This window comes from Petromyzon marinus, chromosome 18, assembly GCF_048934315.1.
Source record: "Petromyzon marinus isolate PM22_M1 ecotype Great Lakes invasive population chromosome 18, UKy_Petmar_22M1.pri1.0, whole genome shotgun sequence".
Lineage (NCBI taxonomy): Eukaryota > Metazoa > Chordata > Hyperoartia > Petromyzontiformes > Petromyzontidae > Petromyzon > Petromyzon marinus.
In genome coordinates, this window is record NC_133684.1 from 10710483 (window position 1) to 10736424 (window position 25942).

Consider the following 25942-nt stretch of genomic DNA (forward strand, 5'->3'; position numbering starts at 1 on the left):
TTTGCCAGCACCAAAATATACTAATAGGGTTTTTCCCCTTTTTTCTGGCAACAAAACTGAAACCTTTTTTACAAGGATTCATGTCTGCATTAACCACAATACCTGCAGTCAAAATGCAAACAAAAAACACACTATGATACTATATGATGCACTGTCCTTGAAACTGATTGGTCCACACCAAGGGACGGCTTTCTTTTGAGCCTCGACCCAATTGGTGCTCGACCAGATGATGCCAAAAAGGTTTCAGTTTTGTTGCCAGAAAAAAGGGGAAAAACCCTATTATTACATTTTGGTACTGGCAAAGGAGGTCTAATGATGGATCTAATTTTGTTGTCGGCAAATTTAAACCGGATTAGAGGCGCATTGCATGGGGTTAGCTTCTTGGCTCCACAGTACAGAGAGCTACGTTGGCTTGTCAATGAAATTCCGATAATGATGATAATTGCTCATTATGCTACGAGCAGATGGTTGGATCGCAGAGTCGCGAGAGGGGGCGGCAGATTTGGCGAGGCCTTCACCTAGCAGTGGATCGACCGTGGCTGACGACGACGATGGAGACGGCTACATTATGCTGCACGTGCGTTCTAAGTACGGCGCTGCGGATTGAGAGCACGATCCACAACCGGCAGGTTGAAGTTTTAAACCACCAACCATGAGTCAAGTTAGGCCATCATCCCTCTGGTGGTGATGCGATTATTATAATTATTACTACTACTCCTACTACCACTTGTTGGGAATTTGGTAGTGATCGACACACGGATAGCATGGCCCCTTTTGACGGGATTAAAGAATTTCCACCACTGGTTTATAGGGCACTCGCAGGAGCAATGCCCCAGCACTTGCGTCAGCAGCGAGGCAACTTTAACTCCTTGGCTTTTGAAAGATGACTTGAGTATACAAGTTAGATAAGAGCACATTCGGATGTCACGATTACTTGTATTGCGATGTGTTTAATGTACACACAGACACACACGGGCAACCCGAACGAGTGGCATAAGCTCATTTTTCCTCTCTACTGGCCACATTTATTAATTAGTGATATAATTACAGTACAAGCGGTGACCTACCAGTAACACCCAATCACTCTCGACCGTGTTATACGATGTGAGTGTATAACGTATTCGAGTATGCATTTTTCTTGAATGTTGATAATTGCATGACATTGACGAGATCTCCATTACGTATATACATCTATGCTTAACGTTACTTTGCTGCTAAAGCTGCACCTTTGTTTACTGTTATTACCCTGCATATGCAATTTTCCAACACACAGAATACACACACGTTGGCTTCCCATATATTCTCAATGTATGTGTCTGCTAATGTCACATTCACGTGCAACAGCAAATATGCCACGCACACAGCTAAGGAAAGTGACACGCTGAGTGAGTCCTCATGATTGAGCCACGCATACTGCATGTACGTGCAAAAATGATTCTTGCTTGTATTCCGTGAGCACAGCTAAACACACACGTTGATGATACACACGCAAAAGATGCATTTTCCGCCACAGGGTCATGTAGGGCAATGCTCCACATCTATGAAGGCCAGCACGACACTCCAAGGCGTAGCGTGGGTAGCACCAAGCCCAGCCATTGCCAGACTTTGCAATCACACCAGATTTGGCCTAAGGAAGACGAGGACCGGATTCCGATACCACTTTCCAGTGATGCAATCCACGACCAAGAATCAAACGCATTCGTAGTGCTGTGTGTCTGCTATGGTGAATGTTACACATTTCCACGTGCGCAGAAGACAAATACCCTCCATGTAGCCTCAACACACTGTTGGGGCAAGTGCCGTGAGCGAGCACCTATGATGGAGCCGGCACAACGCACGAGGGAGTAGGTGGCCAGCACCACGCCCGGCCGCCTTTGTCTCCTGAGTGGTGATCTTTACGCATCGCACAAGGTACTCATTTGAGGCTGAGTCGACATAGGAGAAGCCCAGGACCCATTCAGATAATCGTCACCGGTGTTGCTTGGCCGTGAGCGGGAATCAAACTCGTGTCTTTGGGTTCATAGTGCAGCGGGCTAACCTTTGCGCCACACACACATGTCCATACACACGCTTTACCACACGCAAATCAATAGTTGTGGCCACCCATCACGCGCCATCACTCCACCTTTCAACCTCTGTCCCCCACCTCCTCCCCCACCCCTTCCCAATCAGCCACTCCTGAGCCCAGAGAGTCAATCAGAGATCAAGCTGAAATAATGCACAATCAGCAGGGAGCTATCATTGTTGAGGCTGAACAAGAGAATCCTCCCTTGGTTTAAATGAACAGTTTTTCACGAACAGGCTCTGGGGTAGAAGACAACTGCGTACGTCTGGCCAGACGCTGCATTTTGGCTTTCACGTTTTATCCAATTTTAACCCCATTAAAATGTTCCATTTCACTGCGACGTTTGCTCGGTCACCTTAGAGAGCTTCTAAGATATCTGCTGCTTCTTCATCTGCGTCATTCCATGTGAACCGTTAGTCCTGTAGAGATTTTAGAGATGCTCCTAGAATTAAAGCGCCATAGCATCAGATGCACTTCTGCGGCTGTCTGGAATACTCTTCCTTACAATATTAGGAAGCCACTGGAGCTATGCACTTTAAAATCTAGATTGAAAACTCATTCCTTTAGAATTGCTTTTTGTGTTAAGTTTGTTGTCCTTCTCCCCGCACTTCCGATTACCACAATTGGCAAACATACAGTGCGAAATGAGTTCAACAAACATACGTAAATATGTGATAACTGTTAAGTCGCGGTCGTGTGTGCGTGTGTGTGTGCACAACAATTAATACATTTTATCAAACAAACAATTTAAATAGTTGAGAGTAAATTAAAGCGTGTTTTCTATTCAATTAGTTTAAATAATAAAACTTGTTCTATGGTGTTTATGTCATTTAGTTTTTTCTGCTTTCAAGATACCGCATTGTAAAGTGCGGTCTCTATTTCAGCGCTGCGAGGCTGCCCTCCGCTAGCAAGGGCCGTTGCCCGACTTGTCAATGCGCCGTGAATGTTTCTGTTATAGAGCAGCATTAACGATGAACAAGATGTAGAAAGGTTTCTGTTTAATTTGCGCTTGTTTAACGCGACCACCCGGTCGCCTGAATGCGTATTCTATTGCTTCAAGTGGCGCACTCCCCAGCTGACGTTCTTATGCCCTGTCGTGTCACAGAAGTCTTGAATTTTCATAACGGGGATCGCAACTTGCCGGAAGCAACCGTTCGCCTCCTCTTGTTCCGTGATGACAACAACTGGACGCCAACAAGTCCAACTGCTTCTTGTGTGCCACCAACAGGTCGGGAGAAATCTAGAACGTTGGCATTTAGCCGATTGTGCTGCCCCGCCTGAGAAGATTAAAGATCGCGCAACAATCTTAACGAGCGTGGTCCACAACGTCAATGCCATACAGCCGGAAATGTATGGATGCAGGTAACATGTTGGATTCCTTATCCATGTTCTGGTTGATCAAGACTCAGCTGGCCCACTCGATACTGTCACCCAATTCCAAAATATCTACTCCCACCATCGTACACTGTGTGGGTTTTCACGGTTGTGCTCTACAGCTTTACGATGTGTTTCCCAGGCGTACCGCATGCTGCTAGGCATGATATCCCAACGTTTCGCTTCACATTCTGGGAGCTTCTCATGGACAGGCTCTGAAGAAGCTTCCAGCACGCTCCTTGAAGAAGCTCCCAGGACGATGTGTGAGACGTCAGACACCATATCTGATTAAAATATTTATATATTTTTAAAACTAAACTATTTTTTTTATTTTACCAGGTAAGGTCCCCTGAGCTATATAGCTCTTTTTCAGAAGCGACCTGGCCATAAATGATAGCTCATCCAAGTGGCGTAATACATGAAATCTATAGCGGCCAAATACTCTTAACGAATGTTTCTAATTGTGGAGGGGAAAACCGGAGGACCCGGAGAAAAAACACACGCTATTACGGGGAGAGAGAGAACAAGCAAACTCCAAATATACTGGACAGGAGTCAGGGTCGGGATCGAACCCACGACCTCCTGTATACCACCATAGTGCCCGCGATGCCACCACATAGCACGTGGCGAGCTCCACAGCAGCGGCACGACCGTGCAAGCACACGCAGTAAGCTTACAGAACCAGAATCGTTATTTACACCGGAGGAATCCGATGAGCTACAAAGCTCTTTTTTTTCACAGATGTCAGCGCATACCTGTCCATCAAACACCCCTGCCCCCCCACACCATAGCCCCCCCCACCCACTCCACTGACCCCGACAGACCTGCCCACTCCCTGCTAGGCCCTGACCAATCCGTACTGGGGGGGGGGGGGGGGGGGGGGCTTCCCTCTCCCTCGTTAGCATGGGGGGGGGGGAGGGGTCACAATGAAAAGCGGCTGTGTCCGGAGCCAGGGTGCTCACACAGCCAGGCACGCGGCCAGCAGTGCAGCGGGAACAGTGGCGCTGCTCATCAGGACTGCTGCTGATGCTGATGCGTCGTTCATCAGGACTGATGCTGATGCGTTGTTCATCAGGACTGCTGCTGATGCTGATGCGTTGTTCATCAGGACTGCTGCTGATGCTGATGCGTTGTTCATCAGGACTGCTGCTGATGCTGATGCGTTGTTCATCAGGACTGCTGCTGATGCTGATGCGTTGTTCATCAGGACTGCTGCTGATGCTGATGCGTTGTTCATCAGGACTGCTGCTGATGCGTTGTTCATCAGGACTGCTGCTGATGCTGATGCGTTGTTCATAAGGACTGCTGCTGATGCTGATGCGTTGTTCATCAGGACTGCTGCTGATGCGTTGTTCATCAGCTGCTGCTGATGCGTTGTTCATAAGGACTGCTGCTGATGCTGATGCGTTGTTCATCAGGACTGCTGCTGATGCTGATGCGTTGTTCATCAGGACTGCTGCTGATGCTGATGCGTTGTTCATCAGCTGCTGCTGCTGTAAATGAGCAGCCTGGCTTGTGGTTTATAAAGTCGTGTATAAAGAGCAGGCTACTGTTATTTCCCGTCTCATGTAAAGAACGTAGCAAGTTGATAAATGGTCAAATATCACGGGTGAAATTTACGAAAAATACATGTATGGTTTAAAATAAAATAAATTAAAGTGTAAAATACAATGTTGAATGTTTACAGGATAACATTCTGAGACAAGTGTATGCATATACGTTCACAAGAAAAGTTGACATTTCTGCTAAACGTTTAAATTGTACCCTTGATTTGGGTACCACTTACTAAGAGGCGAGAACTTTATAAGCCTGTGTGTGTATATACACACACACGTGTGTGTCTTGAGTCGAGTTAGAAGCCGCATTCCTATGGATGAGAGGGAGGAGGATGAGGAGCGAGCGAGGCTATGCCGTCCCAGCGGAGTGATGATGCCGTGGCAGCAGAGTCTCTCCGTGCGACTCGACGCCTTCCATCGGCAGCACTGTGCCCCGCGACCCCAACTGCCGTGCGGGGCAGCGCGCGACATCGCCCGGGCGGTCTCCACAGTCCTGCGGGAGGTCGGAGCCAGGGAGCCTCGCTTGATCATCTCACCGGGCGAACATCACCCCCATCGTAGCCCTCATCAGCTGGCCGTGGATGCTTGCGGTGGGCTTCTGCCGGTGACCGACGGGGCGCCCCCCTCTTCCGAGTTCGAGATGCTGCTCTACCTGAACCTGCAGACCTCCTTGGAGGTCTTCAGCCTCGCGGACGAAGATAACGAGGGCGGCGGCCGGGCGTTGCTCAAGCTGGCGGACGGGCGCGAGAGGAGCATGTCGCCGTGGGTGGAGTTCATCACGGCGTCGGGGAGCCTGTCGGCGAGCAAGCTGCGCTCCCGCCTGCGCGCCCTGGTGACGCAGGCACTGGGCAGGCGCCTCCCGTGCGGCCGGGACGACGTGCGCCTCGTGCCCTCCGAGGCGGGCGAGGTGCTGATCGGTGTGCCGGACAACGGGGTGGTGAAGGTCACGCCGGCGTTCCGCTGCTCCGGCGCCGTGTGGCCTCGGTGCGCCTCGCAGTGGTTCCCGCAGCTGCAGCAGCAGCAGCAGCAGCAGCAGCCGCAACAACAAGGCTACTGCGACGAAAGCCTTCTTCATCGGGGCAATCACCAACACATCCACCATCAGCAGAGTCACGATCGGCAGAGTCACTATCAGCAGAAGAGTGACTATGAGCAAATCCACTATTACCACAGCCAGCAGCAGCAGCTTCTGAAGCATTATCATCAATTGCTGCAGCAGCAGCAATTGATGATGATGAAGAAGATGCATCAGTGGCCAGGCCCAAGGCGAATGGCAGAGATCAAAGCGGCCGGCTTTACCCTGCTGCCTGCCGAGGACGACCCATTCTTGGGCAAGGGCGGCGTGGAGCGAGGCAACGCCAACGGCAGGGCCAAGCTACCCGGGGGCAGCGGGAGCGGGGCACGGCGACGCGTGGCTGCTGCGCTTCACGGAGGCCGAAGAGCCGCTGCTGGAGGGCGGCTGCAGGCGCAAGTGCCTCTCCGTCCTGTCGGCGCTGCGCGAGAGGCACCTGCCCGGCGTGCCGGGCGGCTGCCTCGTGCGGACGCTGCTGCTGCTGCTGCTGCTGCTGCTGCACGAGTGCGAGAAGCACCCGCGCGACGCGGAGTGGGCCGACACGTGCCTCGGCGAGCGCCTGCTGGGCGCGCTGCTGCGGCTCGTTCTCGTGCCTGCGCTGCCGCCGGTGCCCGCACTTCTTCGTGCGCGGCGCGGAGCTGCTGCGCGGCGCTGGAGAGGGCGGCCGAGCGGGCGTGGAGGCTGGCCAGGCCGCTCATCGCCGGCCCGGCGAGCGTCGACACGCTCCGATGGCTTCGGGCGGCGGCTGTGCCGCGCCGTGGGTAACGTTCGGCGCACGAGGGGGCGGTCTATCGGCCAGTGGCCTGTCGTCGAGACGTAGGAGAAAGTTGAGTGACCTTGAGGGCACTGGTGTCAGTGGGTGCTTCTTTTTATTTCTTTGATATAGTCCGCGGTGGCGAGATGGTAACTGCCTCGCTTGGTATGCAGGAGGTCGCGAGCTCAATTCTGACCCTGACGGCCTGCTGTATATTTGTAGTTTGCATGTTCTCTCCGTGGATTTTTCTCCGGGTAATCCGGTTTTCCCCTCCACATTTAGACAGTTTGCTTAAAGAGTATTTGGCTGCTATAAATGTCCACGTGATAAGCCACTTTGCTGAGCAATCATTTGTGGCCTTGTCGCATCTGAAAAAGAGCAATATAGCTCAGTGGGCCTTACCTGGTAAAATAAAAAAAAATTGCTTAGTTTAGTCCACTTAAAGTGCAATACACTTGGTCCATCGATGCCCCGATGTTGAATTGCCAGCCTGCTAGAACTTTTCACCGCTCACCTCGAACAACTCATTCACACAGCACTAAGTCACTGGAAAATCGCTTTGTCCACATAGCAAATCGACACGGTTGGCAAGTCACTTGGAGCCAGGTGCGGTGAGTAGAGATTTTCTCTCAGATTAATCGATATTCCCACCTGTATACGAAACGTTCAAAGTGATCACATTTCCTTAACATGCAAGATTACTCTGAACTAGCTGTAATAACAAAAAAACAATCAATGTATTGCTTTGAATTCTGATAACGACGGTTGAAAATACGGTCATGTGCTCTGAACTGAAAAGTGGCGCCACTTTTTCCGATATGAGGCCCGCGGGCTTTGCGGTCGGCTCTCACATACAGCTTGCGTGTGAGCAGCAGTAGCTGCTGCTCATCAGGGGTGTGATGATACATCAATACATCACGTGACACAGACTCCTGTGGAAGGATCAACCTTTTTCAAGCCGTATGTGTTGGACGTAATGTGTTCACGTGATCCCTCCCCCGCCACTAGAGGCTGCTGCAATCATAACACCATTGTTAACTCAACAATCGAATCCTTACTTTAAATACCTTGAATCGCCAGCGGGTGAATCGATTTATCCCCACGACTCATCGCCAGCCTATGCCAGCACCACTACCCTATCTATGAAGGCTGTGTAACACTGTATGCACGTAGATAATCATATTATTTGTACTTTATAGTTCCACTGCTGGATGAAGGCCTCCCCACACCACAACAGTCATGCTAGTTGTTCGACCATATTTCACCATGCTGGTCAGGACAGTTTGGTGTACGAGGGGGCACAGGACCGGTTTAAATATCACTCCCCACTGGTGTGGGCCATGGATGGGGATCAGATCACTGCTTTCATAGCGCAGCGCGATAACTACTGCACCACCATTCCCTCCCCTACCCCCATGAAGAAATAACGGCACATGAGTGAACATATCTTCCTTTGAACATCGTCCATGGCATTTGGAATCCTGCAAACTAACAACAGATTTGCTCAGTTTCAATTTACTTTTGTTTAGTGTATGTGTCGAGTGGCACGTTACACACGTGTGACGCTTGATGAAGGTTTAAAGGCATATTTGTGATTTTCTTGATTTATGTACAACACCTAAACAAACCGATGAACAATGTAGTAAATAACGCATATCTATAAACAATTATGTAGATGGAATGTCGCTATGAAATGTATCTATAATATTTACCGTGTCTCTCAAATACAAAAAAATTATCTCACCATGTTAAATAGCTACTTTGGCAAAGTTCTTCCAGTGAGTTGAAGATGGCTTGGTAATTCACGTCAGAATGTGAGTGTGGGACCACATCACACGTGGCACTCATAACACCAAAAGCGGTTGGTGCTTGAGTCGCTTTGAAGTCAACTCAGCCTAAAATGAGTAACCTGGGCAAGCTCTGGTCAACATAAACACTGGGCAGGCATAGGAGATCAAGCACGATGCTGACCAGGCTGAGTAGGTGCTTTCTCAAATATACATTAAACATAGCCACCTAAAGGTCCCATGTTTCTCAATTGATTATAATAAATTATTTGACAGTCCTCATCTTCATAGGTAGACCAGAGACATTACTATAACCCTCCACATCTTTCCACTCAGGGCCAGCGCATATCCATAAGAACAACCACCGTTAACGTTTCACAGGTGTACAGCCCTATTTGATCAACCCCTAGAGGATGATGGATTGAGTCGAGATTCGAGTACGTACCCAGCATAAACGGACCATGCGAACGGGGAAATATCTACCACTAGCTCAGCGCCACCAATCGTGGGGGAGATATTTGAACTTTGAGGCAGACACGCGACCGCACACAGCGTACAGACAACCCGGCGCAAAAACTGATAAAACACATTTGGGCTTTCCCTCCACATTTATAAACGCGTGTTGAGAATATTTGGCTGCTATACATTTCCACGTTGAGCTTTCATTTGGGGCCAGTTCACTTCTGAAAAGGAGTTATATGGGCCTTACCTGCAAAAATTGTAATAGTAAACAAAATAGTTTATATGTATTTGGAACTTCTTTAGCTCCGTACATAGCCAAGCATGCTAATTGGAGGTGCGGGAGCTCATTTAGTATTTTTAAACATCACATTTGCGAGTTTACAGTTTTACATTTGCAGGGAGCTTACTTTGGGGTTGAGCTTTTTGAAGGCCGGGTCCTCCTCATCCACCTCGAAGAACATCTCCGTGGCCGTGATGGATAGCGTCCCCTTGGCAACCAGCCCCGGTGCCACCAGCTGGGCGGGAGTGCTGATCACAACCGGTCCTGCTCGCACGCACGAACCAAACAAAACCCACTCGTTCATCCCTACGTACGCCAAGGTTTAAGTACACAGCACAATGTGATGAGATGTCGGGGGGGGGGGGGGGGATGCCGGGGGGGAGGGGCAGAACCCAGCGGGGGGTGCAGTTGCCTATCGGCGCGGATGTTCGCGGTTCGAATCCAGCGGCCACCCCAGTTATTACTGCCGGTGTGATAACCGGCAATAAAGCTACGACGCGCCGTCTGCTTCACGCCGGACGTCGCTACAGATCCCCCCCCTCCCCCCCCCCCCCGATGTTGTTCGCAAGAGTAAGGCCATCGTGCGCCAGCGTCAGAGTCCCACTTTCCCACGTTCGAGAATTACACCACAGATTACTCAATCGAGATTACGCATGGAAATCATCGCCCCGTACCCAGGTTACACCCTTGCAAATGACAGACTCTCTCTGGTCCTTTGAGCGCTCACCTGGTTTAAAAAAAAAAAAACCCCAAAAACTCCAACTTGCACAACTTATGGAGGGCACAGGGGAACTCTCGAGTGCAGGGTACACAATGCATGCCAGTAGGCAAATGTACCACGCACACGTGTGTGCAGCCATACACACACACACACGCACAAGTACACATTAATACATGCATGAATATGCACAAATGCATGCTCATAGTATGCACTACACACAGAAGCAGCCACGCACACACAGGCATTTTGTGCATTTATAGGCACACACAGACATACACATTAAGCATACGTGTACACTGTAAGATTATTCAAGCTGGGTTTCATTACAATGCAGTGCAGCTTGCAAATGTGGTATTTAAATGTTAAATTAGCCATTGTAGGTACATTTTAAGTATCGTCATTTGGGCTATGTCCTCAACAACATACAATGGATTATAAATGATGCCACAGGATATTTAAATTCAAATTCACAGAAAATGGCGAACTTTGATTATACTTCACGATGGCAATCATAACTGTTAAATGGCAGAGTTGTTGCACAATCAGGCAGTCTTCCTCCTAGGAAATTAACCTTCACTACACAACCTCTCCGGAACAAACTAAAACTAAACAATGTTTTATTTTACCAAGTAAGGCCCACTTAGCCATGTAGCTCTTTTTCAGAAGCGACTTGGTCACAAATGTTGGCCCAACGAAGAGGCGTATCATGTGGGAATTTATAGCAGCCAAATACTCTAAACGCACGTTGATTTTAAATGTGGAGGAAAAAACCGGAGGCCCCGGAGAAAAATCCACGCCACACCAGGGAGAGCATGCAAACTCAAAATATACAGCCGTCAGGGTGGTGATCGAACCAACCACCTCCTGTATACCAGGCGAGGTAGTTATCATCTCGCCACTGAGGAAGAACAGGATGAGACAGGATTTGGCAGATCATGTTAAAAAAGCTGCAGTTGCCTGCTGTCATACAATTTACCCTCCATAACTAACCACCGCTGATCTTGCAATAAAGATGAGATTCGGCAATTAAATAGTTCACAAGTGTCTTGGATGCCAATGCATCGTGGTTCTCAAATTGCATAAATCATTTAAGAAGACCAATATTAAACACAAACCTGTGCACTGATGCAATACTCGAAGAGTCGTTTCAGGGTGCACTCTGGAGCAGCAGTGGAAACCTGCTCGGAATTCCAGGCACCGTAGATCATGTCTGTTTTTGGGGCAGATAACTTCAGTGTCCCGAGGCCCCAGGACATACGGCTGCCTCCTTAATCTCTTCAAATGAATTGGCTGGTTACTGTGGGCGTTGATTCTCCCTTATTGTACCTCAATGGACACCGAGACGGCTGTTCGGGCTTTCGCTCAATCTGAATCCAGGACTTTTTACAAACTATCTGCCTTGCCTTGGCATGCAAAATGATACTCATGAATTATGTGACTCCTGTTATAAGGTCGTTTCAAAGCAACGTTTTAATGTTAAAGCTGCCTCAACACAAAACGATGTACTCTATCGCAGTCGCCTGTCTGAAGAGCGGCCAAACTGTTACCCGAGGAAACATTTCTGCCATAAAGAGTGCCAGTGTTGAAAGTAATGAGTTTTGATGATCGGTGCTTGTCTACCACTGCCAACACAGTCACTTAATCTGTCTTGCCCACAGTGAGCAATACGTGACGTCAATAAATATATCGTGTCATTATTCAGCACGTAATAATAATACGTTACATATTGCAATACTGATAAACTTATTATATATTAGTCACTAAGTAAACTGTAACCAAGCCAATTTGCTTATAGAAATAAAAACAAGAGATAAATATTTGACATATGCCACACGAGAAAATGTGTTATATCTAAGCCACTATTAAACCGCACGTGCACGTATATGAAAAAATCCTTGTGTTCTTCATTCTTCAACGTCGGGTGCAACGGCTTCACATGCACCCCTCCCCCCACCGCATTCATTTCAGGCCGCTATATTCACCACAATGTAATAAAAATAGTACATCTTGAATGGAATTGCAACGCTGAATCACAATAAATCACCGAATCGTAAGGCGAAGGGGGTGGGGTTCAATTAAAATACATCTACTGTTAAATTTCGATTTAAAGCTTTTGTGACTGCAGGGATTAATCTTCTTGGTTCTTTTGGTAAAGTCACGTAGAAGGGAAATAATAAAATAATAAAAATAAAACATAATAAAATAAAATTCTCACGACGTTTCGGCCACAACACAAGTAGCCTTCCTCAGGTGAAGAAACAGAACTGTCGGGAAGACAGCGCTCCAATGAACACTGCTAAGCTTGGCAATGTCTATTAAGCTGGGTGGGAGGAGCAGAGCGCCTTGACAAATAAGTTTACATATCAACAGAAGAATTTAGCATTGAAGTAGCTGTGTTAATGTGTTAGATTACGTCTACTGTATTTGAAACAATGCTGCAAGTTTATTGAATCGCCCTTACCTCCGTTCACCCAGCAGTATAAATGTGCACAACCACGGCTAGTCAATTGGCAGGTCGTGTGTGGTGGGGGAAAGTGTGGGTACTCCCACCGCCTCCTTGTGGTCTGGCCAGAATGGAAGAGTAGGCCAATATACCCTTCTATAGGGGCACTATAGAACGCCCTCTAACGGAGGCCATTCCGTGAGCAGTGGCCAAAGCAGGGTATTTCAATCCTGCACTTTTACCTTCGTGTAAAGCAACGTGTTGCTGCACTTTAGCATTTCGAGAGGGCGGCAGTCAGCCAGATTTCAGTTTGAGCTGTCCTTATCCCTGTCAGGACAGCTGTTGCCTGTCAGCCACCAGACCGGTTGCTCTGTCAAACGGGCAGATGTATGACTAGGATGCTTGGAGCAAGAGCTTCAATCGATAGCCTGATTTGGCTCTAAGTCTATCAATGCCTCCTCGTTAAAGCCGCCGACACAGGAGTTGCACATCGTTGCATAAAATGAATTAGGAACTGGATATAAAGAGCACACTTGTTCAAAGCATTATTGCATTCAAATAACCAAATCCCCTTTGGTTTCACTAATGCAATTAAAGAAGAATGTGTATATATTGATAAACACAATGTGAGTGGTACATTACAAAGGCGCAACGTCTATTCATTCTACCCCTATAGATGGTTGCATGTGACAGTAAACACACATTTACGAATTACCCATTACATATTACATTGCTGAAAACCCTGTGTAACAGTGCAATTAAAGTACAGAAGTAGACCTCAATGTGCCCAAACGCGTTGGACACCATTGACCCACACGACTTTTTTTGTCATACAAAAAAGTCAGCAGCGATTGGTGGAAATAAAAATCAACGCTTTGGAAAAACGTCACAAACACAAACATTTTTACGAACGTCTGCGCCTGTGCGCTTTAACACGTAGGCTTTTGCGACAAATATCATCCATAATGTAGATTTTTTGGGTTAGATCGCTTAAATATAAATGTGTCGTTAAACCCGCCACCACTCGGCCTGTGTGCACACCTGGATCAAGACGCCCGTCATCGGTGTTCCTACCTCAAATCTTAACGCCTTGCGCTGTTCAAATGAGGCTGGAGTGACACTCATCTCAGATGGTCACACCTTAAACCGGTAGTGGGATTTCCATATTCCATTGAACGGGGCAAGTATTTCAACAGGATGACCACTGTTGACTTTTACCAAAGTTGTACCCATTTTTTTTTATCAACCCTGTAAGATGATGGACTGAGATAATTCCCATCCGGTATGTGAACCTGTGAACCTTTCAATTGTGAATCGAGTCTGATAATAGGGTTTTCCCCTTTTTTTCTGGCAACAAAACAGCTGTTAAGATGTTAAAACACCAAACTGAAACCTTTTACAAGGAATCATGTCTGCATGGTCTAACACAGTTTTGAGACTAGGCTCAAAAGAAAGCTGTCTCTGGTGTGGACCAATCAGTTTCAAAGACAATGCATATACTAGCAGAGTATGTTTTTTGTTTGCATTCTGACTAGAAGCATTGTGGTTAATGCAGACATGATTCCTTGTAAAAGGTTTCAGTTTGGTGTTTTAACAACTCAACACCTGTTTTGTTGCCAAAAAAGGGGGTAAACCTATTCTCATATTTTGGTAGTGGCAAAGGAGGTCCCAATTGAGTCCTCGAGCCAAAATATCTCTAGATCCTCAACCGGTGGCGTTACAATAAATAAACCTTTACATACTCTTTGGTTCTTTCGGTAAAGTCACGTAGGTATAAAATAAAATAAATCACGACGTCCGTCATCAGGTGGGAAAGCATGGTCTGCCGCTGAGGCAGACTTTTAAAAAAAGTTTGAAATGGGTGTGGCTCAAGGGTTATAAAGAAGTGGCCGGGCTAGTGATGTTAACGTGAAGGATTAGCATGTAAAAGTGAGCTAGGAAAGCGGCCTCCTAGAGGCCTCATAGAGGCCGCTCTCTTATTTTATTCTATACCCACGTGACTTTACCGAAAGAACCAAAGAGTATGGATTCCTGCAGTCACGAAAGCTTCAAATCAAGATTGAACTTTTTATATGAACAAATGTTAAAAACAAGTGATTACGGGCAAGGAAAAAACAAGCGTAGTTAGTGAAAGGTTATCCAAAGCATTAGAGACCGGTCAAATAAATGAACAGCAGGATGGAGTTGCTTCAGCGCAACACTTGCCTGCAGTCGACAACCTTAACATAAAATCTGAAACAAGAGAAGAAACAATAAACGTGACGCAATGGCTCACCGAAGTAAACAAGCGTAAACAATAGCAAGAAGGATGTCACGTGAACCACTTTAGCGGATTTACGTCGTGATATCAAAATAATACAACACTGTCCACCGTGTTCTCCGGCTGATGACGCACTGCTCCCCTCATGCATTTCAAATCAAAAGCTGAGCGCGCATCTTGTGATGCGGTTGCTGTGCGTGCGTGCGTGCGTATGTGTGAGCGGCAGTGCGGCGGTTAGCGCGTTGCGCTATGCACCCGGTGACCCGAGTTCGATTCCCGCTCATCGGCGGCCAACATCGTTGATGAATATCTGAACCGGTCATGGGCCACCCCTAGGTCGACTCAGATTTTAATGAGCACCTGGTGTGGGAGACAAAAGGTGGCAGGGCGTAGTGCTGGCCACTCACCCCCCTGTGTGTGGTACCAGCCTTTATTGGTGTTCGCTCATGGCACTTGCCCCAAAAGTCGTTTAGAGGCTATACGGGGAATAATTGTCTAGGTGTTAGTGTAACCAGATTTGTGGAACTTTTTTGGCAGCGGGCACAGGTTCTGGGGCGCGTATTACTTTCCTGGAGCATATTATAATCTGGAAAATAAGGCGTTACGGTAAAAGTCTGGCTGCCTGCAAAGAGCTTTAGCCATCCCGCAGGCCAGATACGTTTAGGATGTATTCAAGGATAAGAGACTCAGTAATGTGTTGATGGAAACGGTGTATCCACCATTTCTTAATGCACATACAGAAAATAGCAGCAATTTGGCCATTATATATATAAAAAAATACTTTAACAATGCAGCTTTGTTAAGCAGGTCCTTTCCCTCAGAATATGTGCTTAGAACCTGTGCTGAAATGAATGGCCGTTCTTCCAACACATCAACAAGGCTCAGGGAGCTTCCATAAAACGTTAAATTTAACGGTAAATGTGACAGAGCTTGTACGAGGTGCAGAGCACTGCAGAAAGGAAGACATATTTAGACGATTGTTTTTTTGTACTCCAAATATCGGTTTGCAACTCAGAAGCTACGGTCCTGGGACGACACGCCGTGTTCCCACTTACTGTTGCTGTGGATGATTCCACCAACCCCGCTGCCTCACCTCTCATTCTCCCACTCTCCTGGGTTCTCATCACACGCTCACCCATCCACATTCATCAACCAGCTCACTCGCCAACCCAACCACAGATTCTACTCAATTCGCATTACTGTTCTTTGCTTACTTATACACACACAGGCCGCTTGCACATCTAACCGCTCACCAGCACAAAACCTTCATCCCATACCCACTCACAAATCCCCTCATCAATACACCGTTATGCTGTACCTTCAAACGGGAAATGTATCCACGCATACACTTACCTAAGAGCTCCCACCAGGCTGCATAACTTGTTGATCACAGCTCATCGGATTCCTCCGTTCTAAATAAAGATTCTGATTCAGACATCCAACTGCTGACACGTTTACTCAAAGACTCACGCACATATCCACTCAGGACGCTCGTCCACACACGTAATCACTCACTCGCGTGTTCGTACAATAATTGCCCGGTCGTCAGACCAGCTACGTGACGTCAACTCCCCACCGCCGTGCCCACTGACCGGTCATGCTGTCGAGCTCCTTCTCCTCCATGAGGCTGAGGGCATCGTCCTCTCCCTCCAAGAGGAGTTCGCTCTCTGAGTTTTGGTTGGCGAGGGCTTGGGCGCGGAAGGCCTTGCGGGCCTGCTTGATCACATCCTCGTCCGCTCCTGCACAGGCAACACCACGCAGCGCAGAGCTCAAGGTGAGGGGAGTTTAGAGTGAGTCGAGGTACCCACCTTCCCGCTTAAATGGGAGTTGGAAAAGTATTGATGTAGAGACAAAAAATCCCAACAAATATCATCACAAATTAAGAATAAACGTGATGCGAGGAGCACTGTGTGTGTGAAAATGGAGAAATGTCACTCATGCTTAAGTGAAAAGTAGGTTGGTGCTCATCTTTCTTCACTGCCCTGAGACAATTTCTTATTTTTGGGCTTGGGAATAGTCTCTGCAGGGAATGCTGTTTCCACACATATGGTATACAATGTATCAACCCCAGAGAGACGTTAGGACTGATTTTTTTTTTAAATGTATTACGTTTTTTTATTTAAAAAAAAATCGGTGTGCGGTAAAAGGGTTTAAAAATCGGTAGGGTTGGCAAGCTTGCTTTTGTTTGCGTGTTCCACTACCGGCTCCAAACCCCCGATGCAGACGAGCACCACGTAAATAATCGTGGGATTGCGAGGGCACGCGCACTGTGTGGCTCTGTGTAAGTGAGATAGCACCCCCTGCAGGGGAGGCGGCAATTACCCAACGTCCCGTGGCCATTCCTCTGCGATCGTAAATCCCCCGCAATATTTCATCGCGGCGCTGTACCCAATCGTTCCTATTCTAGTCAGAGGTCAGGGTCAACAAAATAAGTCGAGAGCCGTTCTACTAATGGTAGGGCAATTCGTCCCCCTGTTGTGGCGGATCTGGCAGGCAGCCCTGGCTATTACTGCGCGTGTATCCACCGCTAAATATGAGCAGGCTGATTCACAGCGGTGCACGTTAAAGATCCCTGACGTCGTTCAAAATGAGCCGGCCATAACGCACAGCAACATTGCCCCCTCCTCCCCTATAATACTCCTGCAGGCTGTGTACATGAAAGATGACTTGAACATCACCGCTACCGAATGAGCTGCCCCGACAGTGGAATGTAAATGATCGCGAAGGGATCGCTGGGTCAAGGTCGGCGCGGCGCTGCCACTCGCCGCTCACCGTGCTCGATGGCCGCTCGCAGGGTGGCGTCGGAGTGCGCCGAGCCGAAGGGGTTTCTCACGAAGCGCCGGCGTCTGCGCAGGTCGTCCTCCCAGTAGTCGAGCCTCCAGAACTCTTGCAGGCGGCTGAGTGGGAGCGACAGCGCAGGGTCGGACCGACGGAATGCGCGCGGGTGCGCAGCGCACGCGGAGTGACCGACAGTTGGCTCCGATCGGAGGGCTGGTTGTCACCGTGTGAGAGCATAAAGTTGGCCAGGTTAATGGTGACGTGCCACGGTGGTTTGATCGGGTGACTCAGATTTGGAAGGACGCAAGTGCAAAGGGCAGTCGGGGGTAGAATCAGCCTGTCATCCGTTTAGTGCCAACAAATAAATGGGCACCACTTTGTGGATCTATGGAGACTGGCTTTCACCGTTAGAAAGTGTTTGTGTTTTTTTTTTTTACCACAGACCCTAGGGTCATGGCATATTAAGCATCTGAAAGCATGACCCTTGCTCACATTTGGAACACGTTCTGGTCCATTTATTTAATGCTGGTCAACTCACCGATGTGAATATTGACGTCGGGTACCATTAGTACGTCTCCAAACCTATTTCACATCGGTATGCAATGTTCTGCCTATAATTTAGAGGGAATGCACTTCCACAGGCATTGCAACCTCAAACGGTTAAGGCAAAGCACATTATTATCAGGGGCTGGGCATTGAATCAAATCAAATAAACGGGCCGTGGAATCAGCGGTCAAGCCACTCTGGTGCAGGGCATCCCGTGGGGCTTGGTCACAATGGCAATAGCCCTCCGCTCTTCTACCGGGTCACATACACCGCGATGATTCCAATCCTGCTGCAGTGACAACACTCAGAATCGTACATAGGGCTGTGGAAATTAAAAGAAAACTGTTGCAGAGGGAAACAAGGACAGACAGAATTCTCATACAGCGTCAAAAATGTTCTCGTGTGGATTTTAAAATTGCTTCACACACACACACACACGTACGCACGTGTGCCCGTGGGAGAGAACGCTCAACAGGCATAAAACATTCGCGCACGCGACCACGGCCACGCTCGCGCCTGGGCCCGTAATTTCCCCCTAATAAGGCGGCAACGTTAGCCAACCGTGTGGTTAAAAACAATCTAACGTGTAAAAGAGCAGTGGAAAAACGTCGAAAAGAACAACCGGTGCGTGCTTTTCATCCATTTGCGGTTCTCCACCAACATAAATTTTGGCCGATTTATTTTTTTGATCCAGTAACAAAAAAAGCAATTTCAAAAAAATGTAAAGTGTCGCGCCCCCCCTGTTGAAACGAGTTTTTTATTGCGGCAATAATCCCCGCCGTTGCCCCCCCCCCTCAATCCTGGGGTGGAAATAGGAGATTTCTATAGCAGGAGTTAGACTCTCTTGATGTGGGTAAAAATTACCGCTGACTTCCGAAATAGTAAAAATTGTATCCAACCCAGAAGGATTATGTGTTTTATGAGTTTTTAAAAAAAAAATCATGGTTGCTGAGCAAAGGCACAAAAGCCCAAAACGAAAAAGCAGCTAGCAAAAAAACTGCACTTCTGACACGCACTGCCAACTACACACATTAAAGCAATGTTAGCACAACCATCATGCATTTATTTATTAACTTCCCACCCCCTGCTAATTGCCCCGCATTGGAAACATCGAATCCGGCCATCGGAGAGCACTAGGCCAACCCGATTGCGACAAATGCAATTCGCGTGAATTAATGACGTTAATTATTTTTAAATCACCAATCGCCAAGCCTTTCAAGAGCAATGTTGGCGTGGCACAGATAGGGTAAATGGTTTAACAATCAGGCTTATTTAATCGTACATGAGTTTGTCACACAGATATGCTGCAATGTGTAAGTTAAAGCACCACACCACAGATGACATCAGCAACCACATTCCTGTCTCGCCTGGTTAGCTCAGGAACACACATTGATCGGGAACACCACCGGGTGTGCATGACTTACCCCATGATTTCCATGGTATCAGGCCACCAATAAGTCATTGAGAAAGTGAGGGCATTCGGACTTAAACTAGTCATGGCAATATGCTTCTCATTGCGATATCTGGTATGGGTGGAGCTGGACCCTGAGTTCGATTCACAGCCATGGACAAAATCAGTGGTGAGTGATCTCAGAACCTGTCCTGGGCCCTCCACCTTCATCAACCCACACTGACCAGCATGGTGAAATATGGTTATACAATTCCCATAACTAACATGGCATGGGAACGCTCTCAACCAGCAGTGGATTATCAAAGGAGTTTTTATTGTTATATTATTTTGTACAGGTGTATGTGGAGGATGCTTTATACTCTCAAACATGTCAACATTGCCCAACGAGCCGTAGGGCTTTTACCGAAACCACCAATCCATGGAATATCCAAAGACACAACAAGTGGAGTCAAAGATCATGACACGGATTGAGAAACGGGCTCTGGTCAGCTGTTACTCAAAAGCAAAGACGATGCTTCCCACAGTACTCCTAATTGTACTGAATGGACGCGTTCATCACAAGTTGCTTCAGAACGCTCGGTGCCAAACAACGAAACAGACATTCACTTTTAAGTCGAGGGTCACAGTCATTAGGGCAGACGTGAACAGGGTGAGCGAGAACCCAGAGTCGGGCACGACGACGGTGAGAACGATCGTCTGCGTTCAACGTGTCCCTCCGGGCTCGTTGTCTACAAGATCAGAGGACTGTTCGTGCATTGGGATTTTTTTTTCACCACAACTGCCGCTGCTGCGTGGAGTACAGTACATGTATTTTAAGCCTCGATGTCGGAGCTCTGGAACATGCCTTGGACGAATGTCCTGACTAACAGTTCAAGGAGGTGCTTTTCCTCCAGAAGCGTGTTAGGAATGCACAACTTCTTTTCAATCCTGTTTTAGCACAGCCAAAGTATTTCCATGTTCACACGGATTATGGATGATACTTATCTTCACTGATGACCTTGAATCACCGGTGGATATTCCAAATGTGTGTGATGAGGATTCGTCTATACAGTGGGCGAAGACTGATTACATCCCGCAAAGTGGTACTCATTTTATTATGCAGAATGGTTGCTGAGTTGACCTTCGATCATTTTAACAATAACCTTCAGAATGTTAGTCAAGTGATCAGCCACAATCCCACCTAGACAGCAGAAAGTGGGTAATATAACCAAAACAATGCTTTTAAAATATATCACAACAGAGGGCAGCCTGTCCTAAGGACAGGATGACGTAACCTTTACCAGACGTGCACCATTCACCAGGCTCACATCAGCAAGATTAACACTCACTGGACAATCACACTCAACAGACACCACGCACCATATGCCCACACTCACTTTACACTCACCCGACACTCACCAGTCAACTCTTACGCTGTGTGGCATAGGCTACCCTGAAGTACTGTATATAGGTGGCACAAGCAGGGAGGGCGCCACTTGAACGGGGAGCCAATTTGTTGGAAACAAAGCAAGCTATGATAGCTGGTGGCTCGATTCTCTTTCGGGTTGGGCAGCGTCAGCAGTCCAGCACCGAGGGGTGGCACCTTGCCCCAGGCACCAACATGTCGAGCCACAAATCCAAGCTAGCATTATTATTAAAAAAATTGTTTTTATCACGCTTGTTTACCCAGGCATTTGCAGAATGCAGGCACTGCTCATTGCAAATAGCGGAGAGTATTGTTATATGTCGCACCGCGGCTACAATTCCATCACGTAGGTCCTTGGATTATCCTGGCCAGACTAACGTCAAATTGAAAACTGTATGAAAAAAAAATAGCGGAGTAAATGGTCTGACTTGTATGTTGAACTACTTTTGCACCTATATAGTCAACCGTGGTAATCGGAGGTGCAGTGGGAAGGACAACAAACTAAGCACAAAAAGCAGCTCGAAATAAATTAGTTTTCAATCCAGAAAATTTGACAGATAAATGGCCAGGATGAAAGACAAATACAGTTGCTTCGGACAAACGAAGGTGAATATGCATTTGCTGATGTCATTTGAGTTGAAGGGTCAGAATTGTATATCGAAATGTATCTCACATTCAGGAAACTTCATGGAAAAAAACCACACAGAATGACACTCGCAATTGGGATTTACGTAATGTCCACATGCAGCAGCGTCTCAAGATAATTCAAGCGGCATGGGTTTCTGCTGCACTTCAATCACTCCAGAGCAGCACAAAGAGGCATAATAGCATAAAATCCCAAGTGTATCAGGTGCAATTAGGGCACATAGTCTCCCCCTTACATAACATGAAAATACAAAGCATTAAACTTGAGGGTCAACACCAGTAAATTCATAGTGTGCTGTGCAGGGGCAGTGGCATGGAACAATGTCGAAGTTAGAAGGGGATCAAAGTGGCCATGGAGACCAAGGATGAGTAGCCAAGGTGGCCCCTGAAGGCTGTGAAACAATTATCTAGGTGGCACAGCAAAAGACTTGGCCCCACCATCCAAAAGTTAGGATGGCAGCTCTCTGCCCATCCATCTCCTTTACATTTCCATGCCCAACATGCCCATGGTAATCGGAGCGCCACCCACTGATGTACAAAAAAACCAGGACACATCATAGATGCCATAATTATCGCACAACACCAAAGCATGGGACAACAACACGAAAATTCCGTGTCCTGAGCGGCGCATTATTATTACGGAACTGACAAAAGCCTTGTAATGTCCTGGGAAACACGCACACACACACACATTTTCCAAGGACAAGGGCCGCGACCTCAAAGAGAGGATGATTGCTCGGTAAGGCAGCACTGGCAGTGACCACAGCTGACACGCGCGTCCGTGGTGGGCGCTGCCGAGCTCTACCTGGCCGTAGCGTTGCCCCACGCGCCGTGCTTGTTGGTCAGGATGTTGACGATCTTCTGCTTGAGCTGGTTCGCCGTCACGTGGTCGCGGTGCTTGGCAGCACCGATGAGGTGGTCGCACATCTTCTCCTCGTCCCGCCGCTCCGCTGCGTACTGGGCGCATAGCGACTGGGGGGGGGGGGGGGGGGGGAGGCGGTGGGATGGAGGTGGAAGGTCGTGAACAGAGGGAGAGAGGGGAATGAAAACATTAAGCCCTTGTACCCATTCACTTCCGTATATTCCCGATGTAAATACTCTCACTAGATATATTCCCTTTGCACGCTGTACGTGCATGCACTTCCAATGTACACCAAGTTTACAGGAATTCACAGCGAGAAAAAAACAACAACTTCCAGGTCACAACTGAAAGCTACACAACTTAAGTTTAATGCTGTATAATAAACTTTGGTACGTGCATACCGGGTGCAATTGAGTGTGGTTTGATGTGCAAGTTAAACCTTCGATCTGAGAGCCCACAGATCGGGACCGTGTTGTGGAGATTTACTCAAACTTTGCCAAATAGCATCGTGTTTTTTGTATATATTTTGTTAATAAAGGGACTAAAGGAAAGTTAGACAAGTCGCTTGACATTTCAGTAAGATTTGTTGGATGTTTCCAGCAAATATGAGATTCGTAGCTAAATCAAACTTGTGGAGGAGCTGTGCTCCATGAGGTTATTAGTACCTCTGGGCGCACCCACGGAAATGACAATAATGTCGCAATGCAATTGATTAAATAAGCCTCACAAGGTTAAAATATGTCGCATGTGTCAGTCCAGTGGAGCGGGTACTCCACTGCTGTTGGGAATTTGATATGGAGTGCTTATTTTGTCACCCACCCAAAGCAATGCCATACACCAGTGTTCATCACTAATTTTCAGAGGGAGGCCACTTTTGCCGGTAAGGCATCAGCAGCTTTTGGGCCGCCACACTGCCTGCAAGGGGTGCCTTCACGTGTTGTTGTGTATTGTTGGGGGCCGCACGTCAGGGGCATCACTAAAGGCCACGAGGGGCCGCCAGTAGTCCACGGTACCTTGCAATGAAGATAACCGCCATACACAGTGACTCATCCACAGAGGGAGGTCACGGGAAGGACGCACCTCAAACTCCGCGTGCTTGTGCACGTCCTCGGCGCGCTGTCTGTTGAGGATGAACTCGGCCTCGTTGGCCACGCGCACGATGTGGTCCTTCATCGCGTGGCACAGCAGCCTGGCGCCGGGCGTGCGGGACACACACGGTACACACACATGGCGTGCCGCAGAGGCGCGCAGATGCTCCATTTAGCCTCGCTCGCAACGCGACAGCTCCTACGATCGGTACTGGCGCCATTCCCATGGCGCGGGGCTATCGAGCGCGATTGCGCTGTTTCGCAGACGGGACTGGAGGGTGTCGTAACTTGTGAGCATTTAATTCAAATGGTAACTAATTTGGGCCGTGCCGAGGATACATGTGACGGGCATTTCATGGTCATTGCACCGGCGGCATTAATCAGGGCGGCCGCCGCTGAGAGCGAACCGCGAAGACCTGCAATAGCAAGCGGCGAGGAGAGCGCGCTACCGCGCGGCCACGTGCCACACCAAGGGGACGGCTAGCGCAGCACCATGCCCAGTGAGTGTTTGTCTTTCCAGTGCCGATATTTACGTGGTGACAGCAACGCACGCGGTTAAGGCGACGTCACCTTGGGGGACGGCGGGGGGGGGGGAGGTTCACACGCAATTTGCCAGTTGCGGGCACGACGGGCATTTGAAACGTGCCGTCACTTGGATCGCAGCACATTGTGTTCGGCAGTACAATAACGCTCTGCACACAACGGCACGCGGTGCAAGAAGCACATCGCAGGCGGCTTTACTCGGCAATCTGCAGCAGCATAGTGCACGCAGCAAACCGTGGTACTGAGAATGAGGTATCGTACGGAGCAACACTCTGCACAGGAACACCAGCACGTGCGACACACACGTGCATGTGACGAAGTGTAAGATTTGACTTCACGGAAACAACGTCATACAATGTCAGCGTAATAATATTGTGGGGGGGGGGGAGGGGGGGGAGGGGGGGTCAGAGTGAATATAATAAGTACATTATAATATATTTTCATTAAAATTCCTTATTCAGAGGTATGTTATAAATAGACTAAAAATGGAAAGTATATAACGTTACTTGTTTTCTTAATTGAATGGCTAAAACACAGGAAGGGGTAACCAGCAACAAAGCTTGACTGAAATAGAATGAGAGCTATCAACAATATGAGTTTAGCTGAAGGATATCGCTGCTAGCTTCAGCAAGCAAAATGTGGATTCAATGTGCATTGTAAATTGTTATGAAAGCATGGGGCATGTACGAGTGCACGATGGCAAAAAGCTGCACTCACCGCCCCTCGTTGATGAGCTCGATAAACGCCAGGCCGGCATTTTTCTGGATGGAGTTCTGCCATTCCTGCACAGGCAATGGAAAAGTCAAGACTTGATGACGACCATCGACAGACGTTGATGACTGACGCTGACATTTTGTGACTCTACCATTGTCTCCAGTCTTAATGCAAATTCAACTTGGCATGACACGTAATTATTATTACTCAGGGAGGAGCGGCGGCACGCCATTTAGCGCAAGGTGCATTATTGCGTACCAGTTTGAAACGTCGTACTCCAATTGGACATTTTGTGGGTTTACTCTCCAACACACCGGTGTGCTGTGTTAGTAATGCATTGCCGTGTTTTGTTTACATGACAAACCTTACCAATTGGCTGTGTCAGGTGACGGCGGGTCTAACGACACATTTATATTTACGCGATCTAGCCCAAAAAAAACTCTCTTATGGATAATATAGGTCGTGAAAGCCTACGTGTTAAACTGAAGATAATAACTTGTATGTATCTAATCGGCGTATTCCTCTTTCTGTATGTCAATATGATTTCCTAGCATGCTTGGCCCAAATTACTTTGGAATTTCAACTTGGATCTATCTCACCAATGAACAGTTACAGTCACCGAATGTCTATTTGACGTGCAAAAGTCATTTTATGCATTCCTCCAGCAGACGCACACTGAGTCTCTTTTCTTTCTGAGGGACCGTACAATTTATCAATCGAAAATAAATCCAATCGTAAACATCTTTAAGACTGACAATGAACTCGGACCTTGACTGCTGTACATTAAATTAGATCAACTACAATAAAATGTAGTCTATCTAATTCATCTGAGACTGAGTAAGTGGAAGTTGCCATATGCCCTGTGCTAAAAAAAAAGCCTTTTCTTGGGCAGCTGCTAGTTTTGTGGAGTGGTCAAATGTGGTGAGAAAGAGCAGTGCACAATTACAAGGGGCTCCCCCAAGGGACCCCGCATCAACAAGGCCTGAGGCTGGTGGCCATCACTGCCCATGTGGCAGCCAGCGCAACGCTACGCTCACGTTTCCCTGCTAAGTAGGAAACGGCCTAAATCTCTCGCCACTTCTCTCGTTGATCAAACAAAAAAAAACCTCCCATCTCTCTCTCTCTCTCTTTTTGGCCATCTATCCTGCGCGGGCCCTTATACAACAGCCGGTGCGC

At 47.9% G+C, this 25942-nt stretch overlaps 1 protein-coding gene and 1 pseudogene across 1 annotated transcript in view; one reads left to right on the forward strand and one right to left on the reverse strand.

Annotated features, from left to right (window-relative positions):
- LOC116943508 (neurobeachin-like) overlaps positions 1-25942 on the reverse strand; it is a 529072-nt gene that overhangs the window by 33488 nt on the left and 469642 nt on the right. The window contains exons 35-41 of the mRNA XM_076067757.1: positions 24770-24834; positions 23502-23610; positions 22365-22531; positions 17547-17671; positions 16367-16513; positions 14720-14746; positions 9478-9614 (exon numbers count right to left, since the gene is read on the reverse strand). Coding sequence (XP_075923872.1) covers positions 9478-9614; positions 14720-14746; positions 16367-16513; positions 17547-17671; positions 22365-22531; positions 23502-23610; positions 24770-24834 — 777 coding nt within the window. The remainder of the gene's footprint in view (positions 1-9477; positions 9615-14719; positions 14747-16366; positions 16514-17546; positions 17672-22364; positions 22532-23501; positions 23611-24769; positions 24835-25942) is intronic.
- LOC142925061 (protein mab-21-like 2) lies at positions 4337-9481 on the forward strand (annotated as a pseudogene).